This window comes from Cyrtonyx montezumae, unplaced genomic scaffold (genome assembly GCF_038088225.1).
Source record: "Cyrtonyx montezumae isolate F1298 unplaced genomic scaffold, pur_monq_1.0 scaffold_20, whole genome shotgun sequence".
NCBI lineage: Eukaryota > Metazoa > Chordata > Aves > Galliformes > Odontophoridae > Cyrtonyx > Cyrtonyx montezumae.
Genome location: NW_027071937.1, coordinates 1574850 through 1600647, shown reverse-complemented (window position 1 = coordinate 1600647; position 25798 = coordinate 1574850). Strand labels below are relative to the sequence as shown.

The following is a 25798-nucleotide window of genomic DNA, read 5'->3' as shown; positions in this document are numbered from 1 at the left end:
AGCACTAAAACCTGCCAGATTAGACATCTACAGTGAGCAATTAAGAGCTTATTTAACAATCAGCTGTGTACATTTTTTTTAAATCAAGTGTCAAACTTCAGCGTCCCTGTACTAGACTACCAAGAACCAACGCCAGTTTGCTTTGCAAAGAGTCTAACCTTTCCTTTGAAGGGTCTAGTATACATTCTACAATGCAAAATCTGCATAAACACTAAGATTCATTTCTTGTCACCTGTTTACAGGAACAAAATATCAGTAGCAGGGCTATCACTCTGCTATAATTATATGTTAAGAATGTACAGATAATTACTTTTCACACAAGCATTCTCCCAGCACAAGCATTAGTCTCTATTAAGACCTATGTGGAAAATGAGGCAAAACAAGGAATGAATCCAGGTAGTGAGGCAACACAATTAACTTAGATACTAATAATTCCTGTATCTCTTGCATGTGAAATCCCTGCTGTACCCTCTAAGAGGGGAAAACAAAACAAAACAAAAAAACAAAAACAAAAACACAACAAACAAACCCAAAATGCTTGTCCAAGCAAAGCAAAAGAGCCAATCTCTTTTCCCCAATCTGCTATGGGCCTTTTTTTTTTTTTTTTTTCCTGACAGCAAAGGTATCTTAGGCCAAAACCTAAACGGGAACCACTGCTATTAACGCACAAACATTAGTAACTATATCTCAGTGTCAGAAAGTAAGCCCTTCCATAGCCCAAAGGCACCTGATTTGAAACTAGACAAATGAATACATACTTGTTCATAGGGTCAAGGGATGAAACTCCACCAAGGAAGAAAGCCAGAACTAGGTTCCCACCTGTAGCTTCTACTTGTCAGGGCACTGGAGGGCATAGTTTCATGGCAAAAATCACACAGTCAGTGTTAGAACTGTAAGACAAAAGCTGGCATGCTATTTAAATGCCCAGGTAATTCTTTTGCCTGTCATTCTCTATATTAAAAGTTCAAGAAAATAACTAGTTTCGGTTAAGAACCATCTCTCCACATGAAGTATATGGTCATCCTACAGAACTACTATATCACAGGACCTCCTGCTGCAGGCAAGAGTATATAGATACATTTGTTCTTATATATGCCAATATGGTTGGCAGGAATATGTTAGGCTTATGTAACTTCACTGGACAAACAGGCAAATGTGTGTAAGCAGCTTATTCCAATCCCCCTCCAGCAGAGCACAACCAAGTTTTTAAAACTGCAATTTTAAAATTAAAAAGTTAAGGTAAATACACAATCAATTTATGTAGTAATATATTCACCCTCAGATCATGCTGAAGATGTTCTGTGGAGTTCTGGTGCACAGAGGGCTCTTTCCCTGAGGGCAAATAAGGACTTCTCAAACCTTTATAGTTTCTCTATTTTTGTAACAAAATAGCAATTTAAAATTTAAAAATCTTTTAAAAAAATTACATCACCTTCAACATGGAAGATCTCACTGTTTAAATATCCATGAAAGAGACATACTGGTTTGCATATCTGTTTTGGAATTACATTGTACAGCAAATAATAGTATCTCAGAAGCATTTCAAAAGTAATATAAATTCATATTTACAGAATGGTCTTGGTATAAAATATACAACAATCATATTTATGTCTAACATTCTAAGTTAAATTTAACATCAATAGGAAATAAGTTAAGGTGACAAAGGTGGTCTGGTTCTCGTATCCATTCACTTCCAGTTGCAAGTGAAACAAAGCACTGATCTAACCCTAGCTATGAGGTGGCACTGGCTAAAGGAAGGTACAGCAACAGCCAAAGGAAACTAAAAGACTACTTGACTGTTTTTCTACATACATTCCTTAACGTTTGAGTATTAAATAGATGTGTAAGATCTTCCATACTGACACCAGAATATCAAAACTAACCCTTGGATTTTCAGGTATATTTACAACATAATTATTTCATGGACAGGTTCATTAGGAGAGATATCAAACACCAATATTTACTCAGTCTAATCAGTAACCCTCAGGGAAATGCCAACCCCCACCCCCCAGAAACGTGCACAAAACAGTTATCAAAATCTTACCCGACCACATAGCTGTGATTTTGTAAAATAACAACTCAGACGACCAGTAACATGATCCTCTTTAAGCATTTTGCTAGCAGGAAAAGCCCTTACATGCAGTACACCTGGTGAAAGATCAGCTTGGCTTAAAATATTCCAGTACAATTTTCAGAGTAAACAACTTCACAGAAGTTAATAAAACAAACAAACAAAAAGTAAATAAAACTCGTCACAAAGAAAAGTAAGAGGACAAACAAGATGGTAATCATCAGGAGGGAGAGTCCTGCTTTCTTTTCCAAAATAAAACAAAACAAAGAAAAAATAGCTGATTTTTAAGCTTCTTAAAAACCAAACCAACTTATGCCCAGGGCTCTACTTTGTGTGCATTTATGAAAAAAATCTATCTTCAGTTGACATGTCTAACATGATTCTCAGTCACATCTTAACAGGGCATAAGTTCATACACTTCTCAGAGCTCCAAAGGTCAGATAATGCTATATTATTGTATTCTCAAAGTCTTTGAAAATAAGTTGCCACTGAACAAGCAAAAATTAAACCTGAATACAAAATCATGATTAACAACACTAAATAAAAGGTAATAACTGCCTTAAATTCCCAATATTTAGTTTAAATTAAGAACAAAACAGTACAAAAACAGCAATACCATCTTGTTAGTCAGTGCAAACACTACATACAGGGTTTTCAAAGGAAAGCAAAGAGCACCTGATACTTTTTTGCCAAGTCATCTGGATTCTATAATCTGCAATTGAGAACTATTAATAAAAAACAAAAGAACAAACTGCTGTTACATTAGTGCACAACCTCTCAATATGGTTGAAAATTGTTTCATGTGTAACTTGGGAGATCGATACCTAGTACGTTAGCTGGAGGACTTAGGCACTTGGTTTACTTCTGGTAACTTTACTTGGACAAGTAGCCTGTGTACGTGTGTACCTGCAGTATTAAAGCAGAAATGTGTGTGTGTGCAGGGGGGGAAATGGAAACAAAATGCTGCAGCAAAGCACTGCACCACAGACCTGCAAATAATGCAGCAGTGCAAAGCTAATGGTGTGTTAACCCTGTAAAAAGTCTCAAGTCCAAATCCCCACCTCTCAGTCTTCAATCAGGAAACAATACTCCATGCAAAGTTCCACAACTAAGGAAAAAGCAGCTGCAACAAGACACAAGTTCTTCTCTCATGAAACAAAAGAGACAAATAAGTTAGTCTTCCTTTCACTAGATGTATCATCGTAGGATCCTGCTAGTTTAAATAACTGAGTTGTTAGTTTTCTACAGAAGCCATTTTAAACAAGAATGGCTCAGATACCGCACCGGATTGCTACAAACTCATAAAAAGCTGCTTTAAGCTTAAGTAAAACAATGTCCAAATTCCATTCATCTGTGGAAAGTGAACGCCTTACCCTAGTAAAGTAAGTTTTTTTTTTTCTTCAGAATGCTAATGCGAGAGGGGCTTGAAGTATCAAAGAGTCCACAGGAAATGCATGACCCCAATATTATTCTTTAAAAAAAATATACATTATATAATATATATTATATATATAAAAAGCTAGTGTAAATGCTTCCACGGTGTGGTCACAAGCTGGAAAGATGAATGCCTTTCAGCTGTTAACCATCCTGCCATTTGCAACAGGCTTTAAAAAGTCATTTTTATCCTCAGACATAATGTGAGCAGTTTTCAAAATGAGGCTGCCAACACTGACTGATGTGCTGATGGGCAGGCAGCTTGCATTGCTAACAGATGTTGTGATCGGCTGACTGAAGCAAGAAGTTACGGGCAGGATTGTTTTCTGCTCCTCCCTGAGGAGAAAAATAAGTTACACACATATTAAACAAGTACATGCACAAGTATCCAGAACTGAATTTCTGTGCATCAAATAAATACTGACAAACTCATTTTTAGGAACAGGAATAACATCTTAATATGGACAGGTACGCTCAGGACATTAAATGCAGTCTCCCTCATTTTCAAAAACTGCATTAGACATTAAAAACTACAGAACATATAAACCTAAAATAGTGTATTTTTAAAACTCCCTCTCTATAGAGATTCGTGCAAACAGTCTGAAACTCAGCATTTTGGAATTTTTCTAAATTTCTGTTACCTATAAAAATACTTCCACATTTTTTGCTTACTGAGTACGTGAAAGGTATCTTTAACAGCTACGACCTGTTTCAGCATACATGATTACAGCAATGGATACAAACAACAGTACCATCCTATGACTTCCACATTTGTGACCTGATTCGACTTCTGAACAGGTTCTTCTCACTTCACCACGTATACACAATGCAGATGTCTAACCCAAGTCTGAATAGGTGCGCAGTTCATCCTTAAACAAACACACTTCAACTATTTTGCTGCTGCTGTTTGTCTAACACTGGCAGACACTGCTGTTTTGTCTAACACTCACAGAATCACAAGGTCTTCACCTAAACTTTGTCTCTTCTGCTCCATAGATTCTTTCTGGTGCTGCTTTAGTGGATGCCCATTCTCTACAGTTGTTCCATTGAGCAGCTGATCATCTTGAGAACTGATACCTAGCTGTATATCCAGAATCTCCTACAGGAGAGAAGGAAAAACTTTACTGATAACATTACCACCAGCTTTAAATTCTCTTATTGTGCTCCCTTACAGGAAAGGGATGGAAATTTGAGTTTCTTCAATAGGGCTTTTTTTTGAACACAGTTCTGTGGGGTTTTTTTATGGTTTTTTTTTTTTTTAAGAAGTAATATGCTATAAATTGTGAATTCCTAACACAGCTGAAATTCAAACAAAAACTTTTCAAGTAGCTCTCTAGCTGTAGGTATGACCTCCTTATCAGACATTTCAGGAGTGCTTTGAACATCTCCAACTTTTCACAGCTTTAAAGCGGACATAAGAAGAGCCAGATTCCTGATAAGATCATGATTTATATACAGATTCCATGCTGATCAACTGTTTGAAATTAGAGGGATCTCCAGCAGCTCAGAACTTAGTGTCAGCAGCCAGGTATCTGAATAAGAAATACGAGACCCCTGGTGTTAAAGTAAGAGGAATGCTTGTTATCAGTACAAAGAGTAAGACAAAAAGCTTTACTATCAACATAAGCTACTGGCTTGTAAAGAAAAATGTTAGAAATTTTTGAATAGCTAATGAAATAATCTTTGTTAGACACACACATTTCAGAACTTACTTCTATTTGTTCACCCTGCCCATCAGGTTCATCTGTATCAAGGGCAGACAGCTCCAATTCAATGTCTCGATCTGGCTTTGTATCAGCACAATCTTCACTATAATCAGCCTGAAAGAATGAAATACTTTCTGTAAATATCAAGTTGCCTTTTAACCTGCTTCCCACAACAGTCATGTACTAAAGTGAAAACAGAAGGTATGTTTCTAGGACATATTTGTGTGACACAAAAGAGCTAAATGATACAAAACAAACAGAACTTCAGGTATAGACAAAATAGGACACACAGCAAAATCTACTAACAAAGTACTGAAAGAGAAAGTGAATACTAAAATGGAAATTTCCACAAAGTTCATTAAGATTTAGATTTTTAACACATACCAAGTAAAGCAAAGAGTAAGGTTCAAACTAAAACTGATGGTTACATTCTTCCAGCTTTCTAAATGTATGCTTGGAATAGCAGAACAGACAGTCCAGCTACTTGGTGCACAGAAATAACTAGGTGCAACAACAACAGCAACTTAACTTGCACCAAATGTTTTACAAGCACTTTGAAAAATCAGAATTACAAATTTGTGTGCACATATGCATAGAAACCTTGAAGATTTGTTTCATCCCAATCACCCCTTGTTTTACCTCACCATTCCTCAAATCAATTTCCTTGCTTAAAAGATTTAAGGTAAGTCGACTGCCTTCATCTAGAGAATTCCACTTCTGTTGCATGGCTAGTGCATTTGCCTCTCTCTGAAGTAATAATGAGTTACTCTTGGCCTACAGAAAAACAAACAAAAAACCAACATCATATCAGTTACTTACAACTGCACTTAAACCACATATTGGCAAACAGCAATATAAATCAGGTCACAAAAAGAACATCTCCCTCTTGAGACATACAACTATGTATTCATGTCCAGTATCTTTTCTGCATTTGCTGACATTTATCAAAGCCCACTACCTTCTACCAAAACCAGCCTTACTGATGTCAATGGAGCAGCTCATACGAGCTGTCTTTATGCATCATAAAAACTGCTCTGGTACTGATGTCTAGGTAATTCACCCATCATGTATTAATGTTACTACTTTCTGTAGATTATACCAAGAAAATTAATTTAATTTTATATAAGTACATGGTGTATCTGATCTTACCTGCTGTAACTCAATACTTAATAGATCTCCAGTGCTGGAATGCTTTCTGTGACCAGACAAATCTGTAACTATGAATCTGTCCCTTTGAGAGAAAGAAGGTAAAATTAGGAATTAAAAATGAAAGCTCAAAATCAAAGGATCCAAAAGGACTGCTGGCCTATCATTATCAGTCTTTTGGACAAACTAGGTAACTAAGGTACCAAGCTCTTCATGGCAAGGGAAGAAAGGGGGACATATTAATAGCGTCCCAGGGCATTATACGAAGCAAATACCCTTATTTTAAATATAGATGAGGTATGACAAGAAAACTTGAGAAACTACTCAAGATCACAGGTCTGGGCGAGACAGCTCAGCAGAGCCAAGTCCCAGTTCATTTTAACAGAGGTCTTCCAAGGCTTTACAATGAACAGAAAAATCCTTTAAGCTTGAGGTCAATCACAAGTTTTTTTGTTTGTTTTTTTTAAACTGCATTCAGGATTTTGAACATTAGTAAGCTACAGAAAACACAGAAGGAAAGCCCATACCGTTCCGCATAGCGTGCTGATGAAGCTGAATCTGAGCCATAAGAACTCCATCTCGAGTCAACAGCATTGACATAAGGAACATAATCTGCAACCATTTAAGATACAATTCATTACCTTCTCCATTCTTAAAAAGTAGGGCATACAGGTATTTTAGTTCTTCACACTTCCATTGCTGTATTAAGTATGAACAGGATGAAATGCTCAGGACACACGCTGTACTGTCAGTACCCAGCCTGCACTTGTACCTGAAACACTGATGGGCTTAGTTGCACTTCCTTGGGAAGCAGTGGCCTGAATTGGATCTGTTGTGTGATAACCCGTGCGGGATGACCTGGAGATTGCACCCCACTTGGAAATGATCGGTCCATCACTGAATGGAATTATAGGGTCTTCTTCCTTTGCCCTTCTCTGAGTTTCAAATAAATGCACTCTCCTTTTAACATCCCCGCTGTCCAAATCCTACAAATTTAGGAAACAGAAAGAGATAAATGGACTTGTTTGTGGTCATTCGGATGACTCAGTATGCCAATGACCTTCTGATTATCATTGCTGAATACAATGCTGAAAATCTATTCAACTAGAGACAAGATGGGCCACAATGAATTAACTACTGCTCTTTAATGCTGTCAGCATTAGAATAAATAATTCTGCTCCTCCAATCTAGTGCTTCCGGGCATAAGAGAGCTCCAGGATGCTTCCAAGTCCTTCTGTATTATCTCCTATATCTGAAGCAGACAGTATCAAAAAGGTTTGAGAAGCAATGAGATTTGGCTACACTTCTTCCAAAGAACATAAAGGCAACCTGCTACACTACATAGCAGAAAAATCTCAAAAGCCATGTGCTCTTATCCCTCCAAAGGCAAGCCATGTGTTATGATTTATACCACATATTTTTTGTTCAACATATTCTGAGTGGTATTTTAGATTCCTCAGAAACTGTCAATACACGTGTACACAAAAATGCTTTTTTATGATGCGTGAAGAGAGATAGGATTGAGAAGTCAAGGAAACTTTTATCCCATCACTCCAACAATTACAAAACATTTAAAAATTAATGAGTCTTATCAATTTACAAACCATCTACTCAAAACATTTTGACTACTTGTTTGATTTACAGAGACGTGTTATTATAATGGTCATCTCAGATATCTGACAGCTTTATTCCTTCCACTGCATCCTGTCACAAATGCAAACGGAGTTTACAAAAACTAGAAAGAGATATGCTAAACAATTTGATATGGGCTGGGCTACTTTGAACTAAAATATCAGAAATATTAGCTATCAGTTTAAAAAAAAAAGCTTGTTTAATCAAACAGAAGGCACTTTAGCATTTAAGTATGATCACATTAATGAAATAACATGCAGAAAAACCCTACCATTAACACAGCGTTTGAATTGGCAATCACATCCTTGGGCTCTGAGTCGATAGCATTTATACAAGTGCCAATAGTGCCACAAGACCACGGTGAATAGTGAGAGAGATGATCTTCCTCAAATTTAGTTCCACTCAAATCACTGACACTCTCAGAGAACTACAACAAAGGGAATAAATAGATAGAAAATAGATAATAAATAATATATAAAAGGTCATCCAGTCATAAAATAAGAAAAAAAAACCCATTTAGTGCTATTTAATCAAAATATCTCAAAGTCAATCAAGGAATTCTATCAGTGTTCCAGACTTAGGGGAAACATAACCAATTCAAACAAATTTTAAACTAGTAGTACAGCCAACAGTTGTCAAGGCTTTCCCAGTACAAATAACTGTCTGACCTGCCAAGTTAAGAGGCTGAAATTGGTGTTGCTAAATTAGTGGCAGGTTTCTTGATGCAGCTACGCACAGTAATTTAATTCAGAGGAAGCCATGCATTTTTATTTAAGGTAGAAGCCAGTGACAGAAGAATGACACAGAACACTTCAATATGGATGGAGACTCAAAGTCTGATACACCTTGAATGCTCTCACTTCAGGTTTATCTACACTGCAAGACCTATTCTGAATAATCACCATCTAACACCTAAAATGTCAACAATGAAACTGTCAGTCTACAATAAAGAGCATTTGTTACAGCAGGTCTCGAAGAATGTCTTGGATGCACCTAAGTAACATATAAAATACATATGGTATCATTTTTGTTCCTTTTTCCCCTTCAAAGCACATAGTTTCTATTAATTTTCCATTATTGTTCTACCAATGTATTTTGCCAATTTTAAGGGGTGTATATTCTCCAGGACTTGGTAAGGTTGATTTAGTCTACTCATCATGCCATGGTGCCAACTGGAACATAAAAGAAATGAAAAGTGGAAAAGATCTTTCATTCACTATTTTTGGAAAACAAACAAACAAACAAAAAACAAAACAAACAAAAAACCCCACAAAACAATCTAGGAGGTTCAAAGTTCAGTACAGTTATATTTCCTTTAGTGAGGGTAAACTGAATTACTTCTCAACACAAATTTTTTCAGCAACCACGTTTAGTCCCAGTTTACAACAAATAGAATGCATTCATAGTTAGATCCCTACTACCAAAAGACTGAAGTCATTTCTTTGAACAATAGATGGCAGATGGAAAAGTCTTTACTAGAGGTATTAAATGGCATCTTACAGAAACAAGAAGGGAAAATAAAATTCCTCGACTTCCCACCTCTGTGTTGAAATCTACACTGAAGAGAGGAGAAGGTGGTGTTGGAGATGGTGTTGCCATAGGAAGGGTTGACGATACAAGAGGAGTTTTCTGTGTGTGATATTGTGCCCACTGTTCTGGCTTCCGTCGTAACTGTTCATCATACCCAGTCTTCAAGTGACCACAAGGCTCCTAGCAATAACAAATGCAGGACTGTTTACCCTATTGTACCCGCACCAGGAGGTGAGCACTTGCAGGGGCACACTTGGGAAACATGCTCCCTTGGGTCTGTAGCCTTCCACTGATAACATTAGATGAATACTGCAAGGATTTGGAAGAGAACCTGGTTCACATACAGTAACTCAAATCTTACATATATAGTTCATTCAAACAACACATACAGAAATTCAAGAGGCAGAAGGGCTCTGGTCCTAATCCAGATTATAGTAATCAATGTTACAGGCTCATTTTATTCAGTTTTCTTAAAAAGAGACTTTGTCTGGGACATATTTCTTGACCTCTGCAAAACCAACTAAACAGAAGAGGTCTACGCTAATCATTGACTAGCTTTTCAGTAATGACCTTTAGGATAAAGCCTCAAAGCCTCCTCCCTGTCTGGCTCTCACTTACCCTTGGTAAAGGCACAGTCCTCTGCTCATTTGGAGGTTGACAAGCCACAGAGTAATACCCATCCAAAGAGTTGTATCTCTCACGTAATGATGTCTGATAGACAGATGAGTGCATCACATCCATGGGAGGTAAAGAATTGCTCCTAATAATATCATCTCGTGGGTACATCTGCGGGCGCCAGATGCGCCTGCTGTCATACACCGGAGCATACATTCCAGAAGGGACGGGGGGAACTGGTCCGTACGGCTGCGGAGGAGGAGGTTGGTAAGGAGAATTCAGACGATCTCGAGGTGGAAATGTACTGTAATGATCGGCATATGGCACGGAAGCAGGTGGGAGGGAGGATTCTGGAACATTACTGGACCTCACAAAGCGAGGAACACAGGGAGCCACGCCAGCTGGTACAGTTGGAGGTGGTGGATAGTACCCTTGAAAATCGGAGAAAGGTATATTTAATGTGATCACAAATAACTCAGGATTTTACACCTTCTGTAACTGTAACTAGTGTGGTTAAGCATCTTTAGAGAATGAAGTGCAGCACGCTTACAGAACCTCACTATGAACCCTATCATCTCTTTAGAACAAAATTTCATGTGTCAGCCATATTTGCAGATGTATGGGCGACCCATTATCAACTTGATCCAATTTGGAGAACAGTTTCTCTGCCACTGCTCCCACATACTATGACTTAACTATGCATGTAACTAAAAAGTCAACATTTTAAACACTTCTTTATACAGGAAGGTAAAATAGCAATATTGTTTTCTATTTCAGAGGCGCTAAAAAAATGAAATATAGCAATTTCAAAGGTTCCTAAATGACAGTTTCACACTTTGTTCACTCCTCCTCATTGGAGAGAGCTGTCTGAACACCTCTATCACTTGTTCTGATAACTTGTGAGTGATCTGATGCTAGAGAAAACTTAATAGTTTGAACACAAACATGCACACTGCAACCTAAAAACATAACTGAAACCTTCCAAAAACATCAAAGCAAGTAGGAAGACTCTCACAGTACAAGAAAACACTGTTCTTCCCCAGGACTCTGAATGCCTGAGCAGAAAAAAAATTCTCCTAATTACATGTAATCCAATACTGTATTTCTCTTGTTTATTAAACACTAAAAAATTCATCTGGGTATGAATCTTGTCCATGGATACATGGATGGAACGTGAGGTCAGCAAGCCTAACAAAATGCAATTCAATGTAACGAAGGAAAAAGTAGATAGAAGACCATGTGGTTCAAATTCTGTATACCCAGGTATATACACAGCAAAGATGAGAACCACCAATAGCAGGAGCTGACTACGAGTCCCTGTTATCAGGGGTGGAACACAGTATTGTACTGAGTGAAAGTTCAGCTGAACTTAAAAAAAATAAAAATCCATAACACTGATACATAAATTATCTCTAACTACATAAGATGCAGGCATATACAGATGAAAATTCAGACCTACTCTTGACTCAGTGCCTTGTACTCACCTGTCTGTGGGTACTGAGGAACTTCATATGACAGCTGAGTTCTGGGATCTTGGAAATACTGAATGTTATCAGAATGTGGAGGGTAAACAGGTACTCTGGGAACAAACTGGCTGGATTTTGGAGGCACAGAATTCACTTCTGTTCCAATATTAGGAGGACAAGCTGAGGTAGCTGCTGCCTGGCTTACAGGAGTCTTGGGTGGAGAACCAATTTTACTGAAAAGGATTACCAAGAAATTGTTAAGCAGATCTTTATGTATTTTGGTTACTCATCTCTCCATGTACACACTCTAAGCAACGTGAAAATTTGGGTGAAGTTATTTCCTCTAGAATTTGAACACCCCAAACACCCCAAATTATTAAATCTCTGACCTCTTCACAGGAGAACACAAAAGCACATATAAATGCTTACATTGTACTCATAGCCTAACATAACACTTGCAAATGCATTCTAGCAAAGATAAAAGGTTTGAAAAATTTAGAGAATCAGTGCTTCATGGAGAAGTACCGAAACAATTTTAAGGGAAAATGCCAAAACTGAAAGGTTTCTAAGAATAAAGGGATTTTTCTTGATAGAAAACACAGCATATACTCTTCTTGCTTCCAGGAAGCACCCATTTTTTGGATGCGAGTTTTTTGTTTTACGTAATAAAACAATACTAAAATATCAGTAAAATAGAAGACACAGGGAGAAATTTACAATTTTTATCACATGGAACTATTTAACAGCTAAAATAACTGGTGCTGGCTCTGACAGCTTTAGTCTAGACTTTATATAACAATGGTTTTCACTGCAGTACTCTTCACAAGCCTGCAGCCAGTAGGCAACAGCAACAATTGCACAGCAGGACCATAATTCAATATCTATTATTTGTGATTTTGTAAGCTTGTTTGCCTTGGTAATCTGAGAGCAAAATGTTGTGCTTAGCTATTTTTATGAAAAAGTGCCACCTACTTTTCAGGTAGTGATTCTGTAGGGGACCCAGAAACATTCTGGCCGTTGGCTCCACTCTTCCCTGCCTTCTTGGTGTTCTCCAGAGCTCTCAAGGAGGTGTCTGCACAGCGAGGAATCAATTGGGGAACACCACTTTCTAGATTAGTTATTCCATTGGTACTTGGCACCATCTTCCCAGTTGCTTCAGGGCTTCCTATGACAGAAATGACGCTTCCTGTAGTGGTTGAGACGGTGCTATTAACGCCCACTTTATTTAGAAGGGGGAATGTTCTCACTGTTGCACTGATTTTCTTGTTCCTCAAACGGTATCTACAAACATGTAAACACAGATGATTTACTGAGTGCTTCTTGTGCAGTTTAATGTATTTGTAAAACCAGTAAAAGGAAGAGATTAAGAGGAACATGATAGACAAAAATTCCAGGACTTTACGGTGGTGTCTATTTTCAACAGCTCAGCCTAACTTAAGTAGAATATCAGCATCTTCCTTGTGATCAAATACCACCTCCTCCTGGAAGATCAGCTTGTGCAGTTCTTTGAAAAGGAAAGTGAGTGAAAACAGATTTAAGAATGCACATTACATATTACCTAAATAACTCAGTTTATTCCTTAGTCAATTAAAACTTAATCAAGATCTGAATCAGCTTAAGAAAACTTTAGTCCATACCGGTAAAATAAAAAACAGAACTTGAATTAGTGTACAGATTCTTTACTATACCTTCAACTTCAGAGCTGTAACTTCAAGAGATTAATGAATCCTTCAGAATGAATAAATACATTAAGGAAGCCATTTTCAGAAGTTCTAAGGAAACTGCTTGGATTTAAACTGAAAGTCTCCTATACTCACTTTTCAAGCTCTTCCTGAGAATGAGCAAAAGTACAGTTGGTTCCTCTTGGACATCCCCCTTGCTGTCGAAGGTCTCGGCACATACTTGTCTTGTATTTGCTATTTGGTTGTGGCTTAAAAAACACAAAAGATATTCCACTTACAAACACACTCAAAAACAGACTTAAAATACGCACACAAACACATTCAAGGTCTTTTTTAAGATCAGTTTTCTGATGAAAGATACAAAAAGAACTGCTTGTTGGTGAGCTAGGCACTATGCTTTCGTATGGATCTCAACGTATTAAGCTCTGCTGTATCCCATATCTGGAAACATTAAGTTTTCAAAACTTGAATGCAGCAGGTAACAGTGCTACTGACTACTGCACAGAAAAGGACAAATATTTCAAGGTAACGGTGATTTTAAGACTTGCATATTGCAGTAAGTGTACAATAATACGTATCATACAATGATGAAATATAGTAACCTGTGGAGTTTCGTGGCCTTTTCTACTGTAATTCTGAATGAAATCCACCAGCCCGTGTACCACCGTCTTCACAGCCACCATAGCATTTTCCAGTTGCTCCCATGTTGGAGATGCTGCATCTAAAATTAATAAAAGCAGGTTTGTCTTTCTGTCAATAATTTCAAAGGAATCATAAATAACTTTTTCCAAAATATTGAGGACTAGGACACAACTTAAACTCCTCTTCAGGATTCAACATGATAGCACTATGTTAACAGGAATTTTGAAAACAGTAACCGAGTCTTATCTTACATAATTTGCTTTGACATTTGACAAGATTCCAAAAATAAAACAAAACTACAATTTTGTTTGCCTACCTGGATTTGGGTCTATGTTTGCCAGGAGCTCTAAATGAGGCCTCAGCCTGTTTAAGTTTGCAGGATCACCTGTGCGCTGCAAGACGATCGTCAGTTCTTGTACACTCTTTGCAAAAGACTCTGGAGATTGGAGCTGAAAGTAAAATGAGTGTTATTGTGTTTCATCCTACAACTGTGAACTACCAATTTTAAGAAGATTTCCACCGCATTGGTTCCTAAATGCAATACATAGTGTCCTCAGATGGCATACAGCAAGTATCAGTGGTGAGAAATTTCATTTCTCAGCTCAGAATCTGCCCTATGAAGCCTCATCATAAGACACAAGACATAAACTACTGAAAAACAAAATGTCTTCATATGAAGCCTATACTACAGTAGGGAAAAGCTTTCATTCTAGTTTTAGTTAATATTTGATACAACTAAAGGCAAAAAGGCTACTGAAGCTATTCTTGGACATTTGTTATAACATCAAAGAGTCAAATACAACACAAACAGGTACTAAGACCAGCCCTTCAACAAACCTTGTCAATAATGGATTGCATGTGTGATTTATGTGCCAAATCACCATAAAGAAGGGAAGACCACTGCTCTGGTGATATTCGAAGTCCTGCTTCCATGGCAATGTGAACAATTTGGGCATCATGTTCTCTCCGCAAAGCCTCGTAACTCCGAAACTCTTCTTTCAGTTGCATCAGAGAAGAATCTTCATCCCTTTTAGTGACCTAATAAACAGTGATGCATAAACACTCCTTTAATAAGAAATCTCCAAGTCTGTCATTTTATTTCTTCCTGAAGCAAGCAAGGAGTACCTACAGAGTTACATTTCATGCCCCTCTCAGGAGAGAGAATTTCCACCTGATGGACCACAGTTCACAAGGAGAGTGGTAATTACCAAGTTGATCCCAGCCAATTCAACAGATAACCATATGTTCCTTTTGCAAGGAACTTTAAATACTGCATAACTTCACATCAATTTTACACTGTATGGTCTACACTATTTGAATGTATTGAAACTGAATTTATGCAACATTTTACAGCTTAAAGATTAATCCTAAGAAAGGTTCCTTGGAATTGCATTTGTTCACAGTAACAAATAGCAAATAATGGCATTTTACCTTAAAGCATGATGCTCTATACAGTAGCTGCACAACATGACCAATACTTGTTTTAGAGGCCTGAGGAAATCTTGGTTCTAGCCTTTGCACGACAAAAAGTACCAGAACTTTTCTTGAGAGCGCAGAGCCATCTTCCAGTGCCAGCAATACAAGTTTCAGTGCCTCCTCTTGCATAGCTGTAGCACACAAAAACATAAAGGAATAGAAATATGTTGCCAGAAAGCAGCATGGCTATCATGTATCAACACCATACACAGAAACGTGTATTCAAACAATTACTTATTTTTTTTTCCTCTACTCAAAAAAGCTTTGTGAACATATTTTAAGAAATTTGCTAGCTCAGAAAGAGTATCTAAAATTAGTTGATTGATTGTACTCACAGCTAAAGTATGAACACGAGAAATTTGCACTTAGTATCAAAATCTAACCAGAGGCAGCGGTACAGCCAGGCTGTGTTACAGTTATGCTGCATAACTGGCCGTGATGAAAGCTTATTTTTCATGTTTCTTCACCAGCAGTTTTGAATCAACTCCTCATAATTTCAAACAACAGTCAATAAAGCCAAAACAAAAGTAAAAAACAACAAACCCCAATTTCTAAGAAAGCAGATTTTACTAACAGGTAGTCCTTCCCTCCCTCTCTTTCTCAAATAAAATGGAAATACAGAAGTCATTGCTTTTTCAGCTACACAGAAAAAAACGTCCAAGTATTTTTTTGCATGTGTTTAAAAAAAAAAAAAAGTACATATAAATATATATATTGCAGATTCTGCAGGTACCTTACCTGGCCCTAGAAACTGACATCCTCGTGCCCTGACAGCAGCCCAAAGATTGGCAGAAAGCTGCTGAGGATTTTGGTGCTGCAAGATCAGTTCTGTAACAGTTCTCTCGCCCAGTGATCGAGCTGCTCGCATAGCTCTCACTCGACCCTCTTCCTCTACCAGCTGACAGTTAACCAGTGTCACAAGCTTCCTCTGCATTGGACGGCTCAGTGCACTCTGATTCAAGCTAGCAACACCTTCAAAGAAAGAGAGAAAACGTAAAACTATTGCTTTTAATTGGACAAATCTAAATACAGAAAAGCGTGTCATATTACGTCTCTAGGACTTGAATACTAATCACAGGTATCATCTTTTCTCTTGGGCAATTCTGGATAACTCATTATCAAAATGAACTTAATTAGAGTCTTAAATTGATGTCAAACTTGTCCTTCGAGGAAAGTTCAGCTTTAGTAATAAGTTAGTCCCATGAAAATATTATTAAATATATAAAAAAGGAGTATTTGTAAACTTGAAATCAAGAGTCACAGGTGTGAATACAAAATGGTGGAAAATTTTAATACGAAAATGAGAGAATTATGCCACTGATGCCTAAAATCAGTGCTTAAAACCACAGTTCTGTTAAAGTACGCCAGAACTGCTGCACCAAAATCCCACTGTTCAGCACAGACTTACCTTTTCCTCCACTTAATGGCTTTAAGTAGAGTGCCAAATCCTCAACACATTTCTTTGCTACTTCATAATGTTTGTTCTCTCCTACATTACTCAACTTTACTGTCTGATGATCAGGTACCTAAAAAATGCAAGGAGAAGAGGGTGAAAAAGAACTAAACGTACCCATCTGACCTATATGATAAGCCTACAATGCTACCAACATCACTACCATAATTACATAACACTGCAGATGTACAATGCTTCCTAGGGAAGACAGGATCCATCTAAGTTGTGTGGAAAGTAATAAGAATTAACAGAAAAGAATAAAGACAAATATTACAAATGAAAGATTATTTTTGATACTACTCAACACATTAAGAACAAAGGCAGAATTAAAAAAAAAAGCAAAACCAAGACCTGAAGGAGAACGTAGTTAGAATATAGTTGAACACAAGATTTGTGAGGATAATCAGTGTACAAGATCAGTATGTTTTACCACAGAGAAACAAGGGAAGCTGTCTTACAACTGGCAAGAACATAACATGAAAAAGTCAAAAACAAAGTTAAATAGTTCAAGCATAAGGGCAAACAGGCATACAAATAGCTCTGAAGTCTTCAAAGAACAGAACTATCAAACTTAACTTGGTGCAAGAACTCAAAGCAACAAGGAGTAAGAGTAACAAGGTCAGACTATGAAAACAGAAGGAACAGTAGTCACAATATAGTCACTTCTTTGAAAGACACTGCTTGAAGTTTGGAGCCCAGGAAAATGAATGCTGTTGGATCAAGGCAGTGACTTAGGGGAAAAAACACTAACATATAGTAGTACTACCAATAGCTTCATCTGTGCATGCGAAAAAAAACATTAAAAAGCAAAGTAATGCATCATTAGTGCATTGCCCAGGTCTTATAAACAGAGTATTATGAAAAAGAATATGAATCAGCATAAGGTGAACAGACTTATTTAGTCTCCAGAAAGTGTAGTACTGATTATATAATCACTGTTTTGCCACTGCTATGAGACAGAAGAAGAAACATTCCCAGCCTGTGTCTGAAAATGCAACTGAAAAGCTATCATACATATAAAAAAAAAGACATTTCTAAAACTTGGTTAACCAGCCAGCTACTTCAAACATGCAACATGTAGAAACGAGACTCCTTGCAAGGAAGTGTACAATAAACAAGTGCAATCTGCAGGTTTGCTTTTCTAATGACTACTGTCACAGGTAATTGTCTAGTTTCTAATAGGTATTTTTCTTCAGTCACATTTCAAGAGTCTTTTCACACCAGAATTCACTTACAGTTTGGAGGTATTTTATTTTTTTGAGAAGTGGATGGTCCTGAAAATTGTATGGGTTTTTTTTATAGTATATATGGACTTTAAAATGCTACAAAGTCAAAGCGTTGCTATTTCTTAGATCAAATAGGAGAAAAATATCAGCACACATATTGCAACTGGCAAGTAAATATTAATAATGTGAGATGGCAAATTAAAGAGCAGTTTAAACCATACCTGGGCTCCAACTAACTGGAGGAGTGCAAAGTTTACAGGAAGCACATCGATGTCGGTATTGATGGCAGTCTGGTCGAAAGGACATGCCTTGCGATGAAGCTTGTTCAGGCAGGTCTTACAGACAGTGTGAGAGCAACCTAAGCTGATGGGTTTGTGCACATTCTCATCAAACTCGTTGTAGCAGATTGGGCAGGACAGAAATTCTGTCCACTGAGCTGCCTGCACAGGCATTGTGGAAGCTGGACAGTTGCTTAGCAGGCTAGAAGACCATTATTTCACTGTACTACGTTTTGGCAGCTGTAAGTGAATAACAGATTATTTAAAACATGCTTTCTGGTAATTTAGAATGAGCTTGAATTAAAAAAACAAAAAACATTTAAACATCTTACAGACTAAAGTTGAATCCCGATATCAAAGTACTCAAAACCACAACTTCCTGATAGTTTAATAACTGTACAAAAAAGGCTCATGAACTGAATCACTGTAGGCTATAGTAAGTTGAATTTGAACACATTCACAATAAACAGCATTAAAGTTGTTCCCACAGGATTAAATATGGCTTTAGTGGAGGAAGACATTTATTGGCACAGGAAGAGCATAAGCACCCATCAGCACCATCTAAGCTCAACCTTTCACGTTTCTAAGAGAACTCCCTGGTTATAGAATGGGTCTGGGAAGGGTGCAGAGAAGGCACAGAAAAAATTAAGGGGTCAGGGTGCAAAATGTTACCTACGTTCACTTCATTGGCATTGAAGCAGAACAGTGCTTTCCTTCTGAACTTTTTACTCAAGTTTAGACAGATATCAAACTGTTTTCTATTGAGAATCATACAAAGATACTAACAATGAGAGATTTAGGGACACTGTATAGGCGTCTTAGTTGGACTAGATGTAGATGATCTCACTGGTCGTTTCCAACCTTAATAACTCTGTGATTCTCTTTGCCATTTTCCTTTCCCCCCCCAATGAGAGCACTTGAGAAGAGCAGAGATCAGTCTGCTCAGTATTGCTTTTTACATCTCTACCTGACACAACAGCACAACTCCACTTCAGCACACTTGCAAGAAAACATTTGTACCAAAAATCCTGTTGTTTTGGATAATGCTTAAGGATAAAGCAAGCAATCATTTCAATTAAGCATTATCTTGAAAATTCTGTGTTCAGATGTACCATGCAAATGTTCCACACCTGTTTATTCCACAGGAAAATAAATGAACTGTTCTAAAATAAGTTGCATTTTACTTAACTTCAGTTCCATGAAGAAGATAACATGTCTGGGAAGTCCACTGAAACCATTTACATTAAAACTTTGGTAGGAGACTTATATCCACATCAACCTGAGAGCAGAGCAGCCCCACCCTGCACTGCAATGCACAGCAATGTTGACTTTCTATGCGACCTGGAGACCTGTTAGTTCACTTCAAGGCTCTGAACAATCCTGTCCTAGCAGCTTGTTAGAATGCAAATATTTAGATATTTAAATGACACATTTTAAAATATATATATATCTTTCCAATCGTAGATAAAGGGTAATCATTTTGAGAAAGCTGTGCTCTCTATTTTGCATTTGGATCCAGTAACTCTTCACTACGATTCTATTGTTGGCCATACTAGCATTTAATTAATGCTCAAGTATTGGACCATTGAAATAATTACATCCACATATTGAGTCTACTTGGTGTTCTAGTATTTTACATTAATTATGGCCATCTGTTTGGAAATTCTGTGTAGTGCAATGAGCACTCAGTGCCCTTTAAGTAATAGACACTTGCACAAGATGTCCCTATCTCAGTGTGCTTTTCAATACTATGCAGAAATCCCTCCCCTCCAAAGTAAACTGCCATAGTAAACATAAAGCAAAACAAACTGGAAGTCAAAGTTGTCCCTTAAGAACAAAGCTGCTGAGGCAGTGCTTTCAACACTGGCCAAAATATTCACATGTACTGGACAACAGATTTTCATCCAACTTGTCTTAAAGCACAGAGCTCCTGAAGGGATGAAAATACTCCTTCAATCTGCTATTGCTACCTCTATCTTTTAACCACTGACATCCCAAAGAAAAACAGGTACCCGCAAAAACAAGTGTGCCAACATACCTGAAAAGGCATTTCATTCCTCTATAAGGGATCCCATCGTTTCCTTCAGCACACTTGCTTCAACTTCCCTACCCGAACAGCAGGACAAGGGATGTGCAGAACTGCAGCAGAAAGGCTTGCAGGAAACCTGTCAGTGCTCCAGGAACACCGAGGTGCCACCACCACAAACACAAACACAAAGCCAGGGGCTTTTCTTTACACCCCTTTTTGCACAACACAGGCAGTGCAGCCGGGACTGCCTGAGGAAGCACTGCCGTGACTCACCAAAGGAAAGGCACAAGGGAAGGCAGCTACACGCACAGCCCACTGCCACTGTGCTGCTGATCACCGGCAGCCTCTGAACAAACTGCTCATTAACTAGCTCAAATGCAAGAATGCCAATCCAGAGTGCCCACACAGTCCCCGCTGATACTCCAGACACGTGCAACAAACACCACCTCTCTACAGGCGTTTAAAATAGCTGTTTGTTGCCCTGACCAGCACAGAAAGGAAACAAAGCAGATTATTCCTGAAGAGCACATCACTGATTTGTACGGATCTCTGTGTAGTTATTCACCACAAATTTCAGATTCTCCTCAGCATTTGCTGACTTCCAGATTTCTTGACAGGAGAGTCTAATGAAATCAGCATGCAGTTGGGGAAAGCTCTCAGTGCAAAGCTGTAGGCAGCCACAGCAAGAGGAAGCAGCCAGACGTCCAGACACACCTGCTACCTGCCACTGCCCCTGTGCTGAGCCCTAACAACACACCACACCTCCTCCTCATCACATTGACTCCTACACAAAGAGCAAGACAAACGTTTAACAAATTCTTGTTCCCTGTCAGAAACAATGTATTTCAGGGACTCTTGAAGAACAAATTGCTCCAGTGCTCTGAACTGAACAAAGACAAGGAAAGAAACAAAATAAAGAAGAAAAATGAGAAGTCACTGCTTTGCCTTTAAATAGAACATACGCTCCTTTGTGTACCTGTTTTGTCTGTTAGATATGCCCTATCTGCATCGACACCAGGCTCCTTTTCCTTGCCAAAGTAGAAGCATCCCACATACAGAAATGAGTCAAACATACAAGAGTTTGGTGAGACATGGCAAATTTTACTTATTTTTTTTTTACTAACATATGTTTACATGTCGTTGCTACAATATATTTTATAGTATTACTATTAAAAGCAGCATTTCAGATGACAAACTGAAAAACAGAAGGCCTAACTCCAAAGTTATATAATATATCAGGCGAGTCATTTGGTTTATAATACAGTAACATTCTCCCACTGCAGTAGTGATTGCAGCCCAGTTCAGTAACAACGATAAACCACGGATTTTGCTGTGATTGTTTCAGACCAGGATCTTTGATGAAACTGAAAGCAGTGGCAGGAAGGTGGGTGTGAAGCCCCAGAACCTTCGTTGAACAGCTGTACCATTTCCAGACCAGGGAAGCTTTAAGATCTGGACGTTCTTATTTTACATTAACTTCTAGTTACTCAATCCCATGACATGGTTTACAACTAATCCAAGTCATGGTACTTTCTATTACTGTCTTCCTCTCCCATGGAAACTTCAGGACCTCTGGTCCATTTTCTAGGAAACAGGACAGAGATGCTTTTTATAACAAATACATAAACGTTTGTGTTTGGAAAAAGGTTCACATTTAAATGCTAACCCAGGCAGGCTCAGCAGCTACCTGTTTGCTCTGCCTGCCTTCCCAATCTGCCAACCTGAAGCCAGCCAGAACCGAGCTGCAAGGAGGGGCTCTGAGCACTGCAAAGGATGCTGAGCCCTGGCACTGTCTGGAAGAGCTAACTGCAAACACTGCTGACAATGCTTCATTCTCAAGTCCGTTCACACCCAGAGCACAGAGGCCTAACATCAGGAGGCGACATTTACTGCTCTGCATCAGATGTACAAGAACATGACACAAAAGCAGAGAAAGATACACTTCAGTTAGTGGCTGGTGTTACCTTCTATCTTAATTCACCAACTAGATTTCTCACCCACACAGATACAAACTCAATTCCTTTTCAGTACTCTAAATGCACATTCCCACCTTCCAAAAAAGCAGCCAAACACACCAGGTACAGATGGGGCCTACTCTCCAGCTGAAGCTGTATCTGTCCAGCTGAAGCTGTTTCTCACTCATAAGTACTAAATAGCCCTCAAAGACAACTTCAGCCTCATCTTCAACTGTCCAAGCAGATGATCTCTATTTCCCCTCATTTGTAATGATTATTTGTGCATTTTTACTAATCAGTTATTGGATCAAATCAAGGTACAATTGGTTGAACAAGGGGAAAAAATTCAGTACCTCCACCCCAGCTAGATACCCCAGTCACCTTAAAGTAATTAACTGAATTCTAATGATTAAAGAGCCCCTGATATTGATATGCTCTTAATGCTGACTGCAGAGACCATGGTCTTTTCTTTTTTAAAATGACCTCCATTACAATGTGTCATTTATGTAGATAAGCTGTTTGTTTGCTTTGTTTCGAGGTAACCTTTTCAAGCCTTGCTTCTCATCTTATGCAGTTCTGAAAGCATCCTGACTGGTTCACGTCATCAAATTACAAGTATTAAAGTATTCTCTGCAAAGGCTAGAATCTTTTATTCATTTCTCTTCAGTAGCCATCAATTATAAAACTAGCTTCATTAAAGGCTTAGAAAAGGGCTATCCTCATAATAGCTTTGCATCATTCAGCAGTGATGACTTGAAATTAAAATAAATCCTCTTTACAGAGCAGACTTGCTTATTTCCACAGTCCATAATATCTGTCACATGTAAATCTCTTTATATCACACATCAAATTCTACATTAAGAAAAGCCTTTAGTGACCATTAGAGATGATATTCCAATCCCCTTTTTCCTCACTGAACATTCACGCCACTGGGAATATCTGCAGCCTACTTTAAATTGCAGAAAAGTTATCAACAAGAGAAAAACTCAGAAAAACTCATATTAGAACATATAACTCCATCCAGAATGTTTTGCCAAAACACCTACGGGGTGCCTTACAGGAGAAGACAGCACTCTTCCTCAGGAATTATATCTCAGATTCCCTCTCCCTTTGTAAACTGAATAATAACTGCCTACGAGCAGCAGTTCAACTCACTGACAGAAACTACAGTTCACTGTTCACTCGGTGACGGCCAAAGTTCATTCACTTCCAAGGTACAACACCCCAGCCAACACCTCAGCACATCCTCAACAATCACCCTTCCTCTTCGGGAGTAGCCAGCTCAAATCCCCTTACCAAATTTTAAATGTTTCCCTTGTAGTTATGTAAGTCACTGTGGGGCTTTTGGTGATTTACAGGTGCCGCTGAGAGCCCTTGCCTCAGACTGATAGGAATTCAGCTCCTGTAACAGTACTGACTTTTCAGAACTGAAGGGCAAATAAATGAATTTTTTTCTCTATCAAAATCAGTCGATCTTAGATTGTACTAAGTAAAAGGAAACCTATCTCTAAACAGATCCACGCTGACAGTTAACTTCAACAAGAGATACACTGAAGAATTTCTTACTCTTCAGGAATACTTTCAGAGAATTTGGACTCTCACACATGTGGATTAGTTCCTCATGTCTGTCAGGTCCTGGAGGTGCTTTTCTTTTGTAAACTCCATCTTCACTGTAATGCTTAAAGTACGTATTTTACAAAGAAGTTCCATTCACTGACATTTTCCAAATAATTTTAAAGAAATGCTAACTCCTTTCTGAAGCACCAGTACAAAAACCCAGAAGGCTTTAATGAGAGGCCCAACAGCTTAGTATTCCCACAGATACAGATTTTACTCCTTTCGTTGGGACTGTCCAGCCAGTTCACTTCCACGGATCCCATTATGAAAGGCACAGAATACACCTCACAGAACACACACTGACAGCCACTGTCCTCCAGACACTGAGCAACAAATCCTTAACCAAAAAAGACCAACATTCAAAATGAAGACTTCGAGATACCTGAAGAACTAACACTCAAATTGCTAGAATTTGATATTTTGGAGAGAAATTACCATGATCTCAAAGCATACAGAAAGACCAGTTAGTAAGAAACCTTTTCTTAAGGACAGTTTTGCCCCTACACAGAAAGAAGGAAAAGTTCATTAAAAAGGTTCATTCACTTCTTGGGAAAACATTTCGTTACAGAAATTAAGAACTCAGTGCCTCACAGAACAACACCTCTGTTAATAATGCAAGCTACAAACTTCTAGAATTCCCAGATCTTTAACACAGATCAAAGGGCAAGTAAGATATTTGTATTCAGTGGATTTAAACTGTGTCCCCCCACTGGAAATGACAAATCTTCTCTGCTGCAGTTACAAATGTACAACCCTATAATCCAAAGAGCTGTTTTTCATTTTCTTTTCAACATCACAGTGTACCTGTAATGGACATGAGAGAACTGCCACACGAGCAGCTTCAGGAACTGATGTCACAGCCAACTCCTGCAATAAAAATTCTAAGTTTGCATTTAAAGACGGAAGGAAACAGCCCTAGAGCCGAACACGTTCTGGGTGTCAGTTTCAGCACGGGCACTATTTTATCTCCTCGCAGTTAAAGGCTGCTCTTCCACAAACCCTGCCTGCAAGATGATGCTTGCAGCTCCCCGATCACGCTAAGGTTTGCTACGCTTTCTGCTGACTTCCACACTGAACTCAAAGCCCTCGGCGCACCCCAAGCATCAGCACAACGAAGGCACGCTTTTCCTGCTCGGATTTTTTCAGACAGTCGGGACGTGACGCGCTGGGCGCAGCGCTGGGGCTGTTTTTCCACCATGACTCCTCTCCACCATTACCCCGGAGCGCAGCTCCGCGATGGCAGCGCCGGGAGCGCCGTGCCGTGCCGGAGGCCCCCAAGGAACGGGCCGCGGGCACCGGCGGCTGCAACAGTGATGCGGGGAGAACCAGGACTCCCTCCGCCGCTGCCGGGAGAGAAGGGCGCAGCGCAGGGAGCAGCCGGGGCGGCTCCGTCCCCGCCCCCGCCCCGCCCGGCCGCTGACAGCGGGCCCGGCCCCGCCGCGCACCTGCGCCCGGCCCCGGCCGTCATTTCGAAGCCGCCACCAAATGGCTGCCCGGCGGCCTAGCGACGGGGGACGGCCCCCTCCCCGCGGTGCGGCGGCGGGCGGGGCGCCGAGGGGCTGCGCTGGGCGGCCCGGGCCCGACCCCGCTCCCCGCCCGGATTCCGCAGCGCCGGGACACCGCGGGGCGCCGGGGGTGGGGGAGAGGGGGGGGAATGAGCGGGCGGGGCCCCGCCGGGTCACCACGTCCCCCTTTGGCGGCCGCCCCCGCCCAGCCCCGCTCCTACCTGCGAGGCGCGGGCGGCGGGGCCGGGAGCAGGCGGCGGCCCCGGCCTCTCACACGCCATGGGGCGGACAGCGCGACGCGGCCCGGCGAAGGCTGCGGCGGGGGCCTCGGCGGC

At 39.5% G+C, this 25798-nt stretch overlaps 1 protein-coding gene and 1 non-coding gene across 3 annotated transcripts; both read right to left on the bottom strand.

Annotated features, from left to right (window-relative positions):
* Positions 1-589: 589 nt before the first annotated feature.
* RC3H2 (ring finger and CCCH-type domains 2) lies at positions 590-25798 on the bottom strand. Of its 2 annotated transcripts, none has more exons than XM_065737259.1 (21): positions 25685-25798; positions 18301-18597; positions 16809-16926; positions 16139-16372; positions 15356-15531; positions 14762-14962; positions 14241-14373; positions 13885-14003; positions 13418-13530; positions 12573-12881; positions 11619-11833; positions 10138-10565; positions 9529-9699; positions 8261-8416; positions 7130-7343; positions 6885-6969; positions 6361-6442; positions 5851-5985; positions 5218-5325; positions 4456-4604; positions 590-3841 (listed from the first exon to the last, which is right to left on the bottom strand). In XM_065737259.1, the coding sequence occupies exons 2-21, from the start codon at positions 18529-18531 to the stop codon at positions 3643-3645; spliced, it is 3576 nt and encodes a 1191-aa protein (XP_065593331.1). In that variant the 5' UTR covers positions 18532-18597; positions 25685-25798; the 3' UTR covers positions 590-3642. The 2 variants fall into 2 exon arrangements, with proteins under 2 accessions (XP_065593331.1, XP_065593332.1); XM_065737260.1 differs by having other exon boundaries at positions 3739-3841; positions 4475-4604.
* Positions 14462-14577, bottom strand: LOC136049449 (small nucleolar RNA SNORD90). Its single transcript, XR_010622300.1, has one exon. It is a non-coding gene; the product is annotated as a small nucleolar RNA SNORD90 (small nucleolar RNA).

Coding starts and splice junctions, on each gene's coding strand:
- RC3H2 (XM_065737259.1), bottom strand. CDS start 18,531: ATGCCTGTGCAGGCAGCTCAGTGGACAGAATTTCTGTCCTGCCCAATC. Junction 15,532..16,138: donor ATGTCAGTTTCTAGGGCCAG/GTAAGGTACCTG, acceptor TGTGTGCTACAG/CTATGCAAGAGGAGGCACTG. Junction 4,605..5,217: donor GGCAGGGTGAACAAATAGAA/GTAAGTTCTGAA, acceptor TCTCTCCTGTAG/GAGATTCTGGATATACAGCT.